The sequence below is a fragment of the Protomyctophum bolini genome (assembly GCF_963924005.1).
Source record: "Protomyctophum bolini genome assembly, chromosome: 19".
Classification (NCBI taxonomy): domain Eukaryota; kingdom Metazoa; phylum Chordata; class Actinopteri; order Myctophiformes; family Myctophidae; genus Protomyctophum; species Protomyctophum bolini.
In genome coordinates, this window is record NC_137880.1 from 21,181,869 (window position 1) to 21,202,177 (window position 20,309).

General features: G+C 41.6%; 1 protein-coding gene across 1 annotated transcript in view; it reads left to right on the forward strand.

The window, feature by feature from the left end:
- dcbld1 (discoidin, CUB and LCCL domain containing 1) overlaps positions 1 to 20,309 on the forward strand; it is a 34,564-nt gene that overhangs the window by 3,186 nt on the left and 11,069 nt on the right. Inside the window, exons 2-8 of the mRNA XM_080790938.1 lie at positions 3,256 to 3,474; positions 6,571 to 6,711; positions 7,473 to 7,524; positions 8,121 to 8,193; positions 12,483 to 12,616; positions 16,281 to 16,321; positions 19,405 to 19,647. Coding sequence (XP_080647064.1) covers positions 3,256 to 3,474; positions 6,571 to 6,711; positions 7,473 to 7,524; positions 8,121 to 8,193; positions 12,483 to 12,616; positions 16,281 to 16,321; positions 19,405 to 19,647 — 903 coding nt within the window. The remainder of the gene's footprint in view (positions 1 to 3,255; positions 3,475 to 6,570; positions 6,712 to 7,472; positions 7,525 to 8,120; positions 8,194 to 12,482; positions 12,617 to 16,280; positions 16,322 to 19,404; positions 19,648 to 20,309) is intronic.

Consider the following 20,309-nt stretch of genomic DNA (forward strand, 5'->3'; position numbering starts at 1 on the left):
TGAATCATGTAAAAGGTTTTATTCTGTCCAAGGTGTCAGAGTTGCATACCTGCCTGCTTGCACAATATCACTTTGGATAAGAGCATAAGTTAAAGTGGTACTAACTCACTTTCACCCTGGTGTCCCTGTTTTGGGCATGTCATATAGGCAAAACTAGTTATACGGTACATGTTTTCCACAAAAAATGGAGGTTTGTGATAGAAAATTTGGTCAGGTCCAGTGAGTGATGGACTGAAGCAACAAGCTGATAACAGCTGGAGGTGTGTCAGTGAATAGAGTTTATAGGGGTTAGAATGTAGCGTCTACGAAGTGGATGGGTCTCTCTTTAAAGGACTTGGAATCCAGCCTGTTATCACAGCTGCTATGAGAGAGCCAAGGATGCCTGCTAGTGCTGCACAGTGCACACACACACACACACACACACACACACACACACACACACACACACACACACACACACACACACACACACACACACACATATTTGTGATGTCACATGTGTCAAAGCTATGCTATGGGAAACATGCCATTAAGTGCTGACTATTGAACACACACACACACACACACACACACACACACACACACACACACTCTCACTCTACTGATGTAGACGCCACACCCAGGTGAGTGCTTAACCTGGGTGTAATGGAAGGCTGTAGTTAGTATCGCAGAGGGCTGATGTGTAATAAATGGGAGCCAGCCAATTGTCAAGGACATGTTAGGAAATAGAAAGAATGCTAACATTAGATTGTCTACGACAACGTAACGGTAACACAGTTGGAATTTTTTCCTGATGCCAAGTTCTCCCCGCACAACCCTTCAAATGTGTGCCCTGTCCAATTCTTGATTGGGCAAAATCTTTTATGTACTTGGCAGTTAACCTGTTGTGGGAGAGTTCACTGCCTCCCAATTAAGTTGCAGAGTGGCAGGGCAGTTGAGGTTAGCTATGTTACAGACAGTAGACAGTAGTACTTTCGTAAATTTCGTAGCTTGTACAGTTATTTTCAAATATTCTACCCAGAATTGGGATGCTAGGGTACATGTGTTTAATGAAGGATGCATTTATTATGGTCACACTTATCACACTTATGGTCACGTTTATTGCACATTTCTGATTAGTTTCCTTTGTGAACCCAAAGAAGCAGGCAGATCTCATGTTGTAGTAATGGAGAGCCGCTAGTACATTTAGCTTGTGGCCTGTGGTTTTGGAAGATGCTAGCTCACCTACTGTAGTGTGTACAGCTTCTAACTGATGTCATTCACCGTTAACGTGGTTTTCACTGGGCCCTGAGGGTCTCTGCATATGAAACACATTTTGCGCTTGTCGGCTGGAACCCGCCTGGACATGTTGTCTTCCCACAGAAATGTCTAATATGCTCTCTCAGTGCTGCCTCTCACATCTGTTTAGATCTGGGCATAGTGGGAAATGTATGTGGCATTGTGGCATATGCCCATCTGTTTTCTAGGAACTATGCAGTGAATGATATAGAAGTCAATATTGACTGAAGACCGTTATTATTATTTCCATTGTATCCTTTAATCATGTAAGGGGAAACAAGACATTGTTGAATGAATTATTAGCGATGCTTAGAGAAAACCTGCACATTTATCTTTTTAAGTCATAATCTTGTGGCATTACAGGGCTCTTTTTTGTTTTTCTCGGCTCAGTGGAGAAGACCTATGGAATATTCACCAGGCCAGTGCAAATGTATGATGGCAATTATCCATAAATTTGCTATTTAATATTGGAACCTAGTGTGGGCAAGGGGTGCAGAACCAATTAGCAGAATTGGGATTATATGTACTGTATGTATTGCAGATGCCCTGTCAACATGCTCTGGTCTGGTTTCATTTATCCACTTAATAAACACTATATAAATTGTTGACCGGGGTCCCCCAGGGGGTCTATATTTATTTCCATGTTGTAAATCATGCTAGCAGCTGGATACATGGAAGCTGGTGACACGTGGTGAATCTTACTCCAGGGCATCTCATCAGTAATAGGTGCTGATTTTTCATACTTTATTCATAGAGTTTTATGAACGCACAATACCCCCCAACACACACACACACACACACACACACACACACACACACACACACACACACACTCTCAGGGCCTTGTCGGATTTGATCAGTGTCTTTCTTGCATGTGTATTATAGCCATTGGTCACTGGCAGGCATTTGACATGCAATGCTTTGCGCTCAAATGACGGAAGAATTCAATGGGGAAACAATGGAATACCACTCATTTCAGGAATTTGGCCAGTTGCTCCAATGGCTTGGAATAATCAAATCATTGGTAGTCATTGAAGCCAAACCAAACTCTAATTTGGGATGTCACACGCACACCAGCAGCAAATAGACAGAAGGAGACAAAGCCTTTTGTCTCAATTATTGCTATGAGAAAGCTGGCCTAACTATCCTAAGATATAATAGGATAAAACCGTCTTCGAATTTTAACCATCGAAGCATTAACTTTTTAGACTTTGTACACCTGCTGTATATCTGTACCCATTTTAGTATTTTAGTTTGTTGGGACTTGTGTACTTATCTGCTGTATTTCTAAATATTTCATAACGCTATCTACAGTATGTTCCTGGCCGTTTACTCTCATTATATTTGCAGAATTGTGCTATGAAATGTAAATATCTGTATTGATCTGTATTTGTGTGTGCGTGGAAACAACCAGAGCCATAGAGTACTAGTCTAGAGTCTAGACGATGGGTTGCTGCCTCTAATGATGTTGTTAAATGGTAAATGGTAAATGGTGCATTTATATAGCGCCTTCATCCAAGGCGCTTTACATAGATTGTGCATTACATTCACCCATTCATACACCGATGGCAGCGGAAACCATGCAAGGCACCAACTAGCACATCGGGAGCAATTAGGGGTTCAGTGTCTTGCTCAAGGACACTTCGACAGTAACTCTGGGGGAGCCCGGGTTTGAACTGGCAACCTTGCGGTTCCCATCCAGGCACTCTACCCCTGAGCCACTGCCGCCCCATTGTTGGCTACAATGCCGTCCCATTGGCTTAGAGGTCGGCTAGAGAAGTGTGTGGTTGCCTAGAGACGAGGCAGCCAATGAGAAAAACAGGTCTCAACTAGACCGGCAAGAGGATATTGACCAGCTCAGCTGTGTTTACACAGCAGCTGGTCAAACATTTCTCCGTAAAATCAATATATATATATTTCTTTAAATGGATTTTTCATAATCTGTTAACATTCACATGTTTTTTCTGCCTCCTGTAGGTGATGGCTGTGGCCACGCTGTGCTGGGTCCTGAGAGTGGGGTCCTGTCTTCTAAGAACTACCCCCGCACTTACCCCAACCACACCTGGTGTCAGTGGCGAATCCAAGTGCCTGTGGGCAGGCGAGTGGGACTGAAGTTTGGTGATCTGGATGTGGAGGCACAGAGCTGCCAGTACAGCTATGTCAGGATCCAAAAGGGGGGATACGGAGGAGAGCAAGGTGAGAGGGAGAGAGAGCTAGATAGATATATTTTCTTGAGGCAAACGTTTTTAATTTAATCCTTTGCTTCAGTAAAGGATTGAATTATTTCGAGATGGGAACAAAATATTTCGAGATGGGTTTCTGCGGCCAAATTCATATAATCTTGATATGAAAATAGAAACGTACGTTTTTCAGAAAACTGTTAAGGTTTAGAAGACATTTGTAGAATCGACCTGAGAAATTCTGCATTCTCAGAATGCGATAGCTGAATGCGGTGCTGGTGTGAATTCTCCGTTCAATACTTAATTAGAGCAGAGGATTATACTGTATTGGCTTAGCTCTGTTCTATGCAATTCCAGTGTGCCATGAGCCAACAAAATCAATGGGGATGTAAATTTATGCCACGTGTTGACTAAATTAAGACCATGTCAGTGGTTCTCAACTCTAAGCAGAAGTATGGTTTATTGGTTTTGGTTTTTTTGGAACAGAAACCATGCATAACAAAAGTGTGTAACACAACACACAGAGGAAGAGGTACAGGTATGCGCGCCGTCTGGTCAAAAGAATGGGGTTAAAGTTGTCAGCTAAGGTTCGTTTTGAGCTCAATAGGGTGTTGTAATACTAGCTTTTCATTTACTGTTATAATATACTGTACTTTTGGTCTGGCCCTTCAAAATTGTCTGACTGGACTGAAGTACGGGGCTGGGGGTGGACAAGGGGTTAACCACAGTAACGGGCGGATGCGAACCCTGATTCTGAACCTCTCTCGCTCTGCTCTGAGGAAGCATGAGTGGCTTTGGTGGTCTCACAGTGTCTGACGAAGCAACTCTCTGCCCACCCAGTTGCCGGCCACAAGCAATGTCTCAACCTCAAGGTCAGCATGTTTGACTAGATTCTGCCTTTGATGTTAGGACTTGACCATGTCTTCAGAATATCTCTCAACACCCCACCTCCTCCTGAGGATTCATGTTATGTTCATTGAAAGTAAAATTAGCTTTTTGTGGGGGGGGGGGGTTCTTTCAAAAACTTGTAAAGGTATTGTTTTAAGACGGTACAGTCAGAGACAGGAAAGCGCGGGCAGAGAAAGAAGCTGACATGCAACACAGGGCATGAGCCAAACTTGAATCCAGGTTGTCGTGATTATGTGGTAGGTTTTAATGGGCGTTCTATGGATTATAGAAACGACACCTGCTGAGCCACAGCTGCCCCAGTCTTAATGGTTCTACAGAAGGGGTCCCCAACATTTTTGCACCAAGGGCCACTTTCATGTAGTCAATATTATCACTGACCACTGGGGGGTTGGGTTTATGCCGCACTTTCCCCCCCGAATGTGATTACCTAATGTAAGTAGTGTAAATCTGCCCTATTACCACACATAACAGTGACTAGACATGAGTCAGGACCATACATCCGTTCTACAAACACATTTGCGGTGGAATCCTAAATAATCTCATAGTCATAGTATGTGATCTGGGTAACTAGTGTGGGTACCTCACATTTTCTATCCAGTGAATCAGATCCATTTCCACATATTTAACTTTTTAACTCACTTCAAATGTAATGTAAAAAAGCTTCAGGTCCTTTTCCTATACTCGCACTTTTCTTGCAATGCAATCATTCAAGGAACATAACATTTATTTCGAATAGCCAATTATTTATTTTATCCCCATTTAGACTTTCTGTTGTACCCTACTGCCAGTGAGGAGTACCACCGGGAGGGCTTTCCCTACTGGGACGTGCCACCCCAGACCGTAGGAGTACAGTGCAGTGACAGATTGCTCCCCCAGCCCAGCTTATTAGCCTTGAAATAACAATATTATTCTGTTTTTTATAATATATCTCTATAGTCTACTCTACATTATCTCTGTATACAGCATTTGTGTTAGGGTTAATGTTCCATTACTAGCAGCCATTATACTGAGCAGTACTCTGAAATACCCCAAAATTGTCACTGGAGTGAAAGCCATGAAAACTACAACCCTGCTTCCCTGGTTTTTAACTGCAGTCTTCGGTGGTCGTGGCATTGTCCTTGTTCACTACGCTTGTGGCATAATGGCACTCTTGACCTCAGAAAATATAGGTTAAGGATGTGCCAGGCCTGTGCTTCCCTTCAAAATACATCATGGGAATGTTAGTAACTCAGAGAGAAGTAGGCTTAAACAACCAGGAAGGGGAACTTAAGTATTTTTGTTACAACAATAACCTTCATTATAATAATAATACATTATAATCATCATAAGCTATTAACTAAAATGCACATTAAAAGCATGATAGTCTTCTCTTTAAGGCTAGCACACTTTCTACTCTTAAAATGGAACCAAACTGCTTGTGAGCAAAGATGTGAAAAAACTAGAAAGATCCAACAAACTGCATTTTAAGCCCTCTTGGCCTCTTTCCTATTGTCTGGACATGGAAATATGATACAGGACCTCTTGTCAGGCTGAGGCTTTGACGCAGGTCACAGCTCTTTTCTCTTCTAATGCTTTTGTCTTGTCCTCACTGATTATTATTTACAGGCAGGTTTCACTGCAGGAAGAGGAGCCTGACTGCCCTGACACCACACACACACACACACACACACACACACACACACACACACACACACACACACACACACACACACACACACACACACACACACAGTGTAGTGTGGCAGGTGATGTGTGAACTGTGAAGTAGCAGTTCTGCCCGAGGGGGAGATGGAAGAGGAAGGGTGTTTGGGGGGAGGGGGCTTCAGGAGAAGGTCTCCCAGGGGCAGATCAAGCTTGTTTAGCTCTCTGTGAGCTCTAATCCACTGGTTCTCAAAGTAGGGTCCGGGGACCACATCACAGTTTAACCACTTTAACCATGTTTTATACTATTCGAATATACAGTAGCCGCTCTACAAGCTCAAAATGGGACGTATCACAACATGTACATCAGCTGTTTTCGAAACATTCTGGAAAAATCGTAATCTTTTATGGTGGTCTCTGGCACAAGTGACAATACTATTTTGACATGCCCAGGGGATGACATTAGGGACATTTATAGTTCATATGTAATCAAGAGTCTTGTCCTATTCAGTAAAGCAAGTGTTTGTCATTGTCCTTGATGGTGGTTTCTCTTGGGTTCCAGGGTTCGATACGTTCTGTGGCAGCCGGAAGCCCCCCATAGACCTGAACGTAGATACCAACCAGCTCATCGTCCAGTTTCGCAGCGGGACCCACATATCTGGAAGAGGCTTTCTACTCTCCTACTCAACGGTCCAGAACCGAGGTGTGTGTCTGTTCCTACAGACCCCCCGCCTCTTGTTTGACTACTGTACTGCATGTGTTCTATGATCAGCCCAGTTTAGCCGCACATCATTTTGAAGGATATTTTGTGCGACGTTCCAGGGAAATTTTAACCCGCTGTATACAGTGACTGTGCCGTAGAAATGTAAGCACTAAAGTTTGTAATGTTGATCAAAATTGTCATCAGGACCTGGGCCGCGGCTCAGCAGTCCAGGCATCTTGGCTGGTAATCCAGTCTGGCAGTGTGCCGCGGGTTCGACTCCCGATCCCCACGGCCTTTACTGCATATCACCCCCCCCTTCTCTCCCCATTTCCTGTCAGCCTACTGTCTATCCCTCTATAAAAACATAAAGGCGAAAGCCAAAAGATTCCATCCTTTTCAAAGAAACTCACAGATAATCTTGAATCTGTTATCATCGACTTTCAATACATTCAACTTGATGTAAGGGCCACACAATCTTCCACAGTAAAGGATCAAATTTAAATCTCAAAGTAAAAAAGAAACAACAAAAAACAATAGTGGCCACTGTTCACCCTGTTCACTCTCACATTCATCAGTTGAAAGAGTAGAGCAGTGGTCCTTTGCACACATACTGTGCGCGTGCGTGTGTCCCAGAGGGAGTGAAGGAAGCAGGGTAGTTATCCTGTTGTGGCTGGTGTCCTGTTGTTGTGATGTGGTCATTTCTGTCTGTCACGTCTGGCAGCCAGACTATTTTTAACCCCTATTGTCTCTTCTTCCCACAGATCTCCTCACATGTCTGGATAAAGGGGCCCACTTCTCAGCGCCAAAGTATAGGTGAGATAATTGTTGAGGTTCTTGACGCGCAAGATCAACCTTCCTCAAAATCAGGGCAGCTGGGCTCACCGTGTCTGCACTGCCAAGTGAAATACATGGAAATTGCCCAGACTAAAGGGCTACAGGATCATCTGGGATTTCTGTAGGCCACCCCCGGAAGTTACCTCCGTCACGGATTTCTAATGTGGATTCTCAATGGAGTTGAGGAGTGTTGGATAAATTAAGAAAAATAACCTCTGTTATTCAACAAGATAATCTCACAAATCAACATACAATAAACCACACATGTAATTTATAAAGGTAATTTTTTAAAATTAAGTTCACGCCTGTCGAGATATGAGTGGGTGTAATTTACGTAGAACAAAACGGTCTTAAGCTTATTATTATTTATTTTAAACATTTTCAACAATTTCCCAAATTTTTGAACGCTCACAATGAATCTTAGATCTGAGATTTTGCTTATCATCACAGAACAAAGTACATGGTGGGGCTTAAGTGGTTTAGAATTTAGCAGCTGTACTATGTCATGATAGTCATGACAGGATGGGGCTTCCCTCTCAGCTCCTCTCTGCTACTATTGTTGTCTCCAACAACAGGAAGTACTGTCCAGCAGGATGCCGTGGAGTGGCAGGGGACGTGTCCGGGGACATTTCTAAGGGATACCGTCATGTAAGTTTGCATTTTCACTTAATCTTATAACTCATTATTCAAACGATATCAAAAATAGCAGATCTACAAGCTCATATATTTTTGAAAAATCTTAAAAATGTGTCGAATTGAGGCGAATTCTAAAAATCTAATCGTCACAATTATGGTACACACAGACACACAAAGCTGGGCATAGGATGGGCTAGAACCCCTCAAAAAATGTTATTTTTCAACACATGAATTGAATTGCATTGAATTGAATGGGGCATTGGGGTGTTGTGCTAATCGCTCAAAAATCAATCGAATTAGCACAAAAACGAATCCCCCATTGAGGGCTTATATTAGGGGATATGGCCAATAATGCACTTTTGCGCAAAATAACACCTGGACCTCTTTGGTGGGGACGTAACAACTACAAATAAAAGTAAGAAAGCCTTCTAGCATGGAATTCTATTTAAGACCCTTATTTAAGTAAATAAGTAACCAGTTACGCGCAATCGTTTTTTTCCCACCGGAAAATAGATACTGTAACCGCGATCATCTGTTTTGTTCCATGAATAAAGCTTGTTTTGACCAAAAATGCATGACTGGGAAAAGAATCCGAGATAAATGCAATCTATTTACATTGAGGCAAATGGAGACAGACGGCCTTTTCACTTCCGGCTAATTCTTTCCGGTTGTATCCGTTGCTTAGAAACCTAGAACCATTCATACGTTGGAGAAGAGCGCCATGTATCGTAAACCACTGAAAAGACCATGGGACGACGTAAATCACCGTCTTTAGCAGTCACTTATTTTATAACTAATCCACTGTTACGACAACATACAGACAATACAGCACAATGTACATTGCGAGCATGCTATGAAATTGTCGTTTGTGTGTGTGTGTGTGTGTGTGTGTGTGTGTGTGTGTGTGTGTGTGTGCGCGCCCTGCATGTCAGCCACCTCTTCTTCTTCTCCCTATTGTTATACTGGCACTGCCCCCACTTTCTATATTTTGGTGTCCTGGTAACGGAAGCTCATTGTATGGTTGCATGTGAGAGTCAGCCAAATGCCTAACATCTAGGCCAGGGGTGGGCAACTCTTTTTGGTTTGCAGTACACAGTAATCAGATTGAAAAAATAAAGAAAAAGATAAATGTGTTCTGGTATAGAAAACATTCAGGTCTTGTTGATAGGAATAAAGTGGGTAAACCACAGACTTTTCCCCCTATCAATTCAAAGACAAATGTGAAGAGAAAATCATATTTTGCGTTGGACACACACTCTTCACTGATTTGTTGACTAAAACAATCTTAACACTTGGGATGTGATGGATGCTTCACTGTATTGTAAGTTATTTTGATACCAGGCTAAGTAAAAATACACCAAAGGATATGAGAATGCGATAAAAGCCCCTCTGGTATTATTGCAAAGAATATTAATGAATTCTTCATCAATAGCCCCAGAGAGAGAGAGTCCATGGAATCTAGCCACTGACATATGGCTATATAGAGCTATGATCTTGGCCTATATTGATTTTCCAGCTTTGCTATTGTTTAGCCACTAGCATGGCCATTGCCCATAGGCTTTTGATATTTTACATATGGGCTTTGGCTAGCTGGGTCAGCCATTGTCGAGGCATGTGGCTATTATACACCAATCAGTCCAGGCTTTGATGAAGGGCTATTGTACTGTCTAGAAGGTCCAGGCTTTTGGGTCTGACCCAGATTACTGCTAGACCAACAGAAGGTGTTAATCTGCACTCAATCAATAGCATATGGCGTTAGACAAAACGTTCAAGCATTTCTTTCAACCTACTTTACAGGGCAAATACAAAAGCACTTTACTGCTATTCCTGGTGCAGTACAAACACGGACGATGCAATCAGTGAAACAAGAATACATTGTGCAACTGTAGATAACTGTAATCAAATGGTGTAGAAGTAATCAAGAAATGGGTATTGTATTGTGGAATAAAACCATTGTTTAAGTAACTACAACATAATGATTGAATCATTACAGTATACCACTGGCATATGCAGTGAACATGTATCAGTACTAGTAGTAAGTGTGAATTCAACTGTTAATTGAAATGCAGTCACATGTTCTCAATCAGTCAGCTGTCGTTCTGTCTGAAATAGTGAGTAATATTACTTACTAATTTCATATTACTCAATATCAATTTTACTCAGTCATATAGGATGGGCGATAATAGACAAAATCAAATATCACAATGTTTTTGACTAATAAATACCTTTATTATGAGCTTTCTTAATTGATTAAAAGCAGGAAAAGACATATCAAGATATTTTGATATCCAAAATCCAAGATATCTAGTCTCATATCTCATATCGATATATTAGTGTAGGTCCAGCCAATGGCGTTGGGCCATGATCAGGAACATGGAATCACACACTCAAGCTTTCCGGTGTAAAAGGCAGTGGTCCACCAGCCAGACAACCAGTAATTAAACTGCTGTATATTCGTGTCTGCCATTCCGTGGATAAATGATCAAGTTAACGAGGCAGTTAATTTTGACCCCAAGCCAGCTGTCGGTCCAGATAAAACGGGAGGTCAGCATGTTAAGTCTGACCCGAGTACAGCTGCTGCCCCAGATAAAGCACAGGGGCCCTGTTTACAGACGTTGCATAAAAATGTAAGCCCAACTGTTAGCGATGATAACTCTTTTATAGGCTGGTCTGAGACCTGGGGCGGCGGGGCCCTCTGTCTGTCTGTGGCTTCCGTTAATGAGTCTGGTGCACAGTTTCCTAAACAATGGGTCGGGACCCTATTTTGGGTCACAGACACATTTTTGTGGGTCGCTAGTAAGTAGCTACTTATTTTGTTTATTTCAAAAGATTTGTTTTTCAGAAGAAAAATCTAAGGAATTTCATAAATTTTCAAAAGCAAATTTAAGAAATTACATAAATGTAAAAACCATGAAGAAGTGGATGATCTAGATCTCTTCACGTCCAGCCTGCCTGTTTGTTCTGACTATCTTGAACCTCTCTGTCCTTAACCCTCTTGCTCACACATTTTCTGCCCCTGCTTGCAATCAAATTGGTGGATGGTGGATAATTATTTTGTGACCTGTGAAATATTGAGGTCTAGACCATTAAACCTAATCCTAGCCTAAAGAGTGATTTCACCAGATTCCACCTACCATAAATGCATCCCCTGGGGCGACCCGATAGCCACATGGCTATGGGGCAATTGGGGCATACCACATGGGCTGTAATACCTGATAGCGAGTCCCAGGTTCCTCGATACCCAGCCGGCTGGACCATTTTCTGCATGTCCCTCCTGTACTCTCTTTCTGTGTTTCCCATCTCTTTACAGTGAACTTCTCTATATACACTGTACTTATCAGAAATACAAACTCGAAAAAGCATTCCAAGTTCCAAGTGCAATGAGATTTCTCTGTCCTATTAATTAAATAATCTGCGCCGGCCACTTCACTTCCGGTTTTGTAAACATTTATGGCTAATTGTAAACATTTATGACTATAAACTAGCATCCTCATGTCCCACCAGCAATCTGCAGATGTGTGAAGGAGTTATGCAAGGCATACAGAAAATGTCTTGAACCGTTTTTGGCTGAAGACCCGCAGTATACTACTTTTCACTTTTCATTATTTAATGATAGAGCTCAAACAAAGAATGCTAAACAATAACAGTTGGGTTAATGGAATAGACAATTAATACATTCAAACAATGTTGTTGTTTTTTACAACTCCAAACTTGATTGTCCACCTTTGGAAATCATTGATCTGAGTTCAGTAGACAGACACCAGAAAGACATTTGTGTTGTAGGATCACACAAGAAAGTGCTAAAAGTGCAATATCTGTTGGATGAGCATTGGTAAAATTCCAGGTCAAGGCTTAAAGCAGGTACAGGCATATGTGGTATGAAAGACCTCTTGGCTTTTAAAAATCTGTCCAAAGTATCCCCTCCCCTACCTCCTGCAGACACTGAAGACTCTTTATTTGGCCTACAGGGTGGGCCTAGCCCTAGACTGATTTTCCTGGAGGTAGTTAGTGCAAAGATCCCATGTTCCCCAACTAAGCACTGCCTTCCTTCACAGCACACCAGCAAGACAGAATGTCTGGCATTCTTTCTTGACATTGTAATTATAGTCATTGTCGGCCTGGATGAATGAGATAGCAGTGTGCCTTTTTCCACGCAAAAGTGTACCCAATTCAGAATGCATAATGTCAGATTTGAATCTTTCAAACAAGCTCAAATGAGGTTGTGTAGTGTTCGCCTTGTGTATATTCCTATCTGCCTGTTCCACCCGCTGTCCTCACCTTTGTCTCTGTCTGTCTTGCAGACCTCTGTGCTGTGCAAGGCAGCGGTCCATGCTGGGGTGATTCAGGATGAGACAGGCGGATGGGTGTCTGTGGAGACACACAAAGGCCAGAGCCACTACCCCGCCACCAAAGCCAACGGTGTCCAGTCCAAAGAGTGAGTATTGAACACCCTTTATGCCTGTGTGTTGGTTAAAAAAACCGGATGAAAGTATTATAAAGTGCTTTGGACAAAACCTTAATTCCATTGGACCCTCAAACTGTCTCATGCAAGAAATTGACAATATATAAAGTCACAAATACCAACTTTGATGAGGCAGTATTGCATCATTTAAAAAAATATAAGGTTTTCTGCATTTTCAGGAAAGGTGGTTTCTCCCGACAGCAGATTTATTTTACATTTATACATTGACAGAAGTTGTTAGTTACATGTACAAGTATAACCTAAAATAAAAAATATATACGCCACTAAATTAATGGAATAAATAAACCAAATAAATTACATTCTGTTGGACCCATAGTCAGGATCAAGATGAATCAACAAACAAATTGTGCAGGGATATATATTTCACTGACATTGTCACGTGTGCTTTTAAAATAAGAATATTTGATTTACTTTCATACTCAAGTTTTATTTTGTAGCCCAAGGTCCAATCCTTTTGTGGCAGTGATCTTAAAGAAGGAAAAAAGTAAGTCTCTTCAATGAGAAGAATAGGACCTTATAAAGCAATGCATTTCCTACATGGGCCTTAAGTAGCACTGCAGACATCATCTATCATGCCCTGTTGGTTTTGTTGTGTGTCTCAGGGTCATGGTCAGCGGTCCCTCTGTCTCTGTCCCCAAAGTCCTTTACAACACTAGGGTGAGCATTCCACCACAGGCCTGTCTGGCCTGTAATGACCACGATTTATATCTAAGACAGACATTAGGATGGTAAAGGAATCGATTTCTGCAGCTCTTCCTTTTTTATTGACTGTGTACTGTGTGTGATACTGTGCACATGTGCCCGTTGTTGGTGTAATGAAGGCACACGGCAGTTACATGACAACGTACCAGAGACGTAATTGGTTTCAAACCTCAAAGAGCATCACTCAAACTGTCTCTGCAGTTCAATGGGGGAGGTCTTTTTAAGCACATTAGTATTTATATATGCAAATGTAAGTTAATAAGTGATGGATATCAAACCATGGCCTCAGATGTCATGGAAGGTCATATGACAAATCATTCTGACTCTGTACAGTTGTGACATGATTTTGAAAAAAAGAAGAAGCCTGGAGTCATTATGATGTGTGGTTACCCGCATAACCTTGATTTAAATCCTTTCCATTTCATTTTTGTGTTGCCGCCTGAAGGGGAAAAGGTTTATTCCACAAGAAGCCAAAGACCACCAACCAATTACTGTCACGCTCACTTGCACTGTCACATGGGAGTGTCTGGTTTCCACTGGTAACCCCCTGGGCACAAAGATGTTGCTCATTAATCAGCCATTAATCACTTACTCTCATTAATCTGGCCCTCTATAAGTGAGTTCATGTCAGCTGCTGTTGTCTATGCAAGGAGAATGCCTCTTCATTGTTTCATTGCATTAACCTCAATGAACTTGGAGTTATTAATCTCAGAGCTGTCAGTGCTGCTGCATTTTTGAAGATAATCACATCAACGCGAGACTTCCTCTCATAAATACATTTCACAAGTGGGAGCTGTGACTAGAGAGGGTTTGTTTTCCTCCATAAATTATACGTTTTACAGCTGCTGCCATCATCTAACAAAAGGATGATATTTTCAAGACTAACTATGTGCCACTTTTAATTTACACAGCGTAATAAATGTAACTGTCAAAAATATTGTCTGAATATTAATGATGTATTGTAGCCAAACCTGGGTACATCTAACAATCGTCATCATCATAACCTTTATTTCTATCTAACAATCGTCATCATCATAACCTTTATTTAAACTGGGGGTACAACTAAGGGGCAGGCCTTCATTTACAATGTAGCCGAGGAATCATGCAATCATAATCGGTACAAAGAGATTGTCCTACATTTTCCAAAGAGATCCAGCCCCAAGATGATGAATCACAAATAAATTACATACTACATTCAAATTGTAATTTGTCAAAATGTAGTCACTGTGTCATTGTCTTGTGTGTCCAGCTTTGCAGTACATTAGACTCCCCTCTATCTCCATGTTGCCCTGTGCTGACGGCTGTGTCAGAACACGATGTTTTAACTGTAACCACCCAGCCGGTATGTGTGAAATGCTGGCAACGTTGGTGCCTGTTGTGTCGGGACAAGTTGGGCTTGTCTTTGAGATTTTGTTTTCTGCTTTTCCCTGTCTGGCTGCTTTTACCCCAGCCTAGCAGGAACACATTTATGCAGACAACTGTCATAACAATCTTAAAATCAGGAGTGAAATATTCACTTTAACCACATAACTTTGTTGACCTGTGGTGCCCACTGTGTCTAACCATATCTATTTGCTTACAGTTATCTAACCAGAGTGTTTGGCTATTGTTGCCAAATGTTCATCTATTTTGACCTACAGTATGTCCAAGATAAGAATTTAAAAGGGTAAAAAATAGCAGATCTACCAGCTCAGAACACATCACATCATGACCTGTTTTGAGCTTTTAGATCTGCTATTTTTCTTTGCTACTTCTCTGTCATATTGTTGTATGATGGTGAAATAGGGCATTAATTTACAAAAAAAACACCAAGGACAACATACATAATGTTCTTAATGGTTGAATGTTTTGCCTGGTATGTATAGAATTCAGGAACACTGGGTGGGTGGGGGCTTGTTCTGTTTGGACAAGTTGGACCGCTGACTTCCTCATTGAGAAGCTATGGGTTCTGATTGCTCTCATCCATCTCCATGGACTGGAAGAGAGGATATTTACCCAAAGCGTTACTTGATAAGGTGTCGGCTGGTACATGAAGAGTGACAAGAAGAAGGCAGTGAGAGGGAATGATGTGACAACACCTGTCATTATCTGATTTGAAAGAAGCCCAGGATGTGTGTATTCAGGATTAGGTGTGTGCGTCTTTGTGGTTCAAATGAGATGACTTTTACAAAGAAAGATTTCACCTCATAAAGGCTTTTAGATCCCCCTGCCTCTGTAATCATCACATCAAAAATGAAATCTCCACATTTGATTGGCTGTTTGAAGAGCATCAAATCCAGGAAAGGCTTTAAAGGACAACTGTTTTTTTTTCAACCAAGGTTCATGTTCCGTTGATATTAGAAAGTAAAAGATGAGTGTTCTTTTTTTTTTCATTTGCTGCTTTCTTTCGTTTGAACGATTTTAGACAGAGGGGTGGGGGCATTCGAACAAGTGGCCAAATATGTATTTTTTTATTATTAATTAATTTATTATTAATTCAATTTATTTATTATCATTTACTATAGTCCGACTAGACCCCAAGAAATAACATCTGGTCACAAAAGATCACGGGATCTATTGAATGTAAAGGGGGAGGTGACAAACTGACATATTGAGCCTACGACACACAGTATGGCATCCCCCTAGTATCTCCCTTTCACCATCTCTGTCTAAATACAAAAGAAAAACATATGCACTTCAAATCTAGTTTAAATGGTCTCCATATGGGTTAAAAAAGTAATGGGTTTGATCGATTTGTTCCCAGAAGGGAGGGTAAGAGGACAACAGAGCAGAAAAGGAAAGGACGGAGAGAAAGAGAAAGGGATGCTTCTTCCCTTGCCACTGTCCTGTGGCCATAACTCCATCATTGCCATGGCGATTGTTTCAGCCTTGATGGATAACATGCCTCTCACTATTTGTCTCCTTCCTCTCTCAGCGGCTCCTTGTCAGACAGCCTCTTCACATTCATCTCCAACGGTAAGAATGGATTTGTCTTCCTTGGTCACTGTGTTAAAGATGTGCTATGTTCCAGTGATGATATTAGTCACAAATCGCCACGAATATTCTCAGCTATAGGACATTCAGACACATTAGATAACAAAATATCTTCGTCAAGATAAAATAAACTAATGTAGCAGGGCGGGTCGTTGATTCATATATTGTTTTGTGGGGCGCGTTTGGTCCCGTGGCGGGCGGGGTTATGAAAAGAACCTGGCCGGTGCATGACTATTACCAGGTTAGTGTTATAAACCACATGAAACATGACTATTACCAGGTTAGTGTTAAACCACATGAAACATAACTATTACCAGGTTAGTGTTAAACCACATGAAACATGACTATTACCAGGTTAGTGTTAAACCACACTCGGCACCTCAAGGTTGTTTGTCAGGTAATGTTACAGACAGGTGTGGAAAGGGAAGTACTTTTCAATACTTGCAGTGTAAATTAACCCATTAAGACCTGAGCGGATTCTACTAAATGTCTACTTCAAGCAAAGACTTGAGTAAATAAATATGAAGACATTCAGACACACATTTGCCAGATTAAAAAGAAATAGCAGATGTACAAGCTCATTGTGTGCCACAAAGTAGCGCTCTATGATGTCTAAAATGACACGGATGCTTTCCCGGTTTTAATGGGTTTAGAGAAGTTTTAGGAAGATTAAAGGTGTGGCACTATTATCTATTTCTAGCATCACGGGAAAGTCTTTATCTCCTGTTTTGTTTTCTTATGGTCATTTGAGTGCAACAGGCCCTTTAGAGCATTACCTCTAGCAAATAGGCACATGAGTGTGCTCACACTCGCACACAGACGTGTACACCGACACAGACACACATGCACACACACACAAAATGTACATGGATTTGACTATGCGTGTAGACACACACACACACACACACACACACACACACACACACACACACACACTTTTCTTGGGCCTTCCATTTGGCTACATTAATCCCTTTATTTTAACCATAATCAGACTATAAACTTAAAATTATACCACATGCCTAACCTGAACCTGAACTTACCTTACCTAAGCTTAATTGTAACCCTAATTCTAAACCCTATGACACACTGGCCTGTTGAGATGTATACACTGCTTTACGCATGCACACACACAGATACTGTGTTTTATGACATTCACGCTCAAAACCTTTTAGCTCAAGAACCTAAAGGGAAATGTTATGTCTCCTCAGCACCCAAACTAGTGAAAACATTAAAACATTTTAATTCGTTTTTGATTTCTGAACATTTTTGGGGGATTAGATTTATTTTTTCTTTTTAACTAATAAAATTAAACTAGGAAAACGAAAAATAAAGGGAAAGTTACTCGCAACCCATCAAAATGGGCCCGCCCGACCCAGTGTTTGGGAAACGGCGCTCTGTCTCGGAAGCATTCCCTTTTCCCCTGTGAGAGATGGGAGATGTTGAGACACATCACCATCTGTGTGCCAGACAGGATTTCATCAGTACTGCTTCTACCAACTCTGAGGCCCTGTACACACATATCAGACGAACATGCTCTGTGCCGTCTGTGTTTCATGGCCTCCTCAATGCTTTTCCAATGGAAGTCACATGGTTTGACCAAACACTTGTGTTTGATTGCCCCCCTCCCCCCATCAAACACAAGTGTTTGGTCAAACCACGTGACTTCCATCTGAAAAGCATTGAGGCGGCCATGAAACGCAGAAGGAACAAGAATGTTCGTCCAATGTGTGTGTGTACAAGGCCTCACAATCACATCCATTTCTTGTGTGGAACATTATGTTCCATTAAGTGTGGTACACAAACGTAGAAATAGGAATATAAAAAAAACTCATCTTTAATTACTTTTCTCTCTCGATTGCTTGCATTGCTGGCAGTGAGGATGGGCTGTTAAGACTATGAGATAATTTATGTTATCTCATAGTTGGCTTGAGAGTTGCACTTGAGGTCCTCACCCTTTATGCCTATAGACGAATTCAGAAACGGGTCTCATGGTCGCAGCTTACGTATTTCCTGTAGGCGGACTCAACGTAGCTGCGGGGTTTAAACCCTCTCTTCTACTACAGTGAATTACGCTTGCTGTAATTGGCCACTGCCTGACTCCCACACCTTACTATGTTATGTTCATCAAATACAAACGTGAAGGACGGCCTTTAGAAAGACAATGGCTTTAGTCTTTGCCATTGAGAGGTTGTGTGACGACCAGAAAACAAAACAAAGAAGCACTTGATGGTACTATGTTTTCTCTTGTAACAAAGTCGCTGTCTGTGTAAACCTTGTACTGTATACCCAAAGCCGTAAATTTTCAGGAAATGGAAAAAACATTTCAAACATATTTTTTAAATGTCCCAAGGCCGAAAGGCCGAAACGTTGCTATGACTCTTAAATAAACAATTATCTTGAACCAGCACGTGGCGGTGTGCGGGTCTCCCTCCTTCTCCATAGTTGCTGCTCTGCTATAGGACCTACGCACCTGCTGAAATCTAAACCGGGTGTACGGAAGTCATCTCTCTAATAAATGTCCATAGTAAAATGTATTAAAAAAATCACACCTGTGTGAAGTGAGGGGAGCTGATATATTAAAGTCTAACTCATGTTGATTAGGTGATGTAATGGTGAAAACAAACGGTGCCAACACAAACATTAAACGCCATTAACAATAAAGAGACAATATGACGTAAATGACACATTAGGACGTAAATGTTCCCTTCATTGTCAATGCGTTTACAATACAAACATTGAACTAAAGACAAACATTTAACCTGTGTATAGGAGGGGCTAGCACCCCTCAAAAATTATATAAAACAACAGATCTGCAAGCCCACAACAGGTGAAATGTTGTGAGCATTTAGATTAGATTTTTCGCTAATGTTGCACGACACTGTCATACCTGTATGACGTACAGTATGAAGTATAAAATAGGGCATCCGTTTATGTAAAAATAATACAATTAAAAATAGGGAGATACAAGGTTTGTGCCCGGCAGCAAATAAATAAAGACAGAATGGCAAAAGATTGTCAGAGAAAGAAACTTCAACTAAACGTCTATCCCGTTTCCATTCATCCAGAGTGTAAGAAGGAGTCCGCTCTGAGGCCTGTAGCCATCAATGGCAGTACCTGGCAGCAGCTCTCCACCTGGCCGGCCAACAACACCACCAGCAGCAGGTCCCAGACGCACACGGCAGACTGGATGGCTGCTTCGCTCGGTGAGGCTGAGAGGGGAGCGTCAGCAGCTGTGCTCTGGGAGGCAAAGCAAAACGATGCGCTGCCTTGGCTTCAGCTGGACCTCGGCGAGAAGAAGAGAGTCACTGGTAAATACAACACTACCCTGCTGCAAACCTCTAAGCCTACTTTATATTTTGTAGTACGGCGTTCCACATACATAGCCAATCTACCAGCTCACAACATGTCGAGACGCAGTGGTATTGTGAATATGTACAGACAGTATATCTGCTATTTTCCGATAAATAAATAAAAATTGTTAGACATCAGGTTGAAAAATAGAGTAAGGTTTTACACTTTGGTAATTCAAGATTTTGCCATACTCAAACCTTACTATACTGTGCTCATCTTTGTACTTTCTACCTCATGTAGAAAGAGATAGGGCAGAAAGCAGGGAAAGATGAGGCATAGACTGGCTCATGGGCAGGAAAGGAGAGTGTTGGTGAGAATGCTAAGAGCACATGTAGGCTTGCGAGATGCTGTGAACTAGCACGCTTCGTACCAGATGTTTTTGCCGAGTTGAGTTCGTGGTGGCGTTGAATTGGCACGTGTCCCCACCATCTTCCTGTTCCAGTTCACCCACTAACAAGGGTTTCTTTACGAAGCATTCTGGCATCAGAGGAAAGACTCACGTTTAGCTTTCTCTTCTCCAGCAGTAATTAAAAGCAGGTGGTCATAGTTTAAGCATTTCAATACACCCCCAGCCCAGTCTCTCTTTCTTTCTGTCTTTTCTCCCCCTTTAAGTTACTAA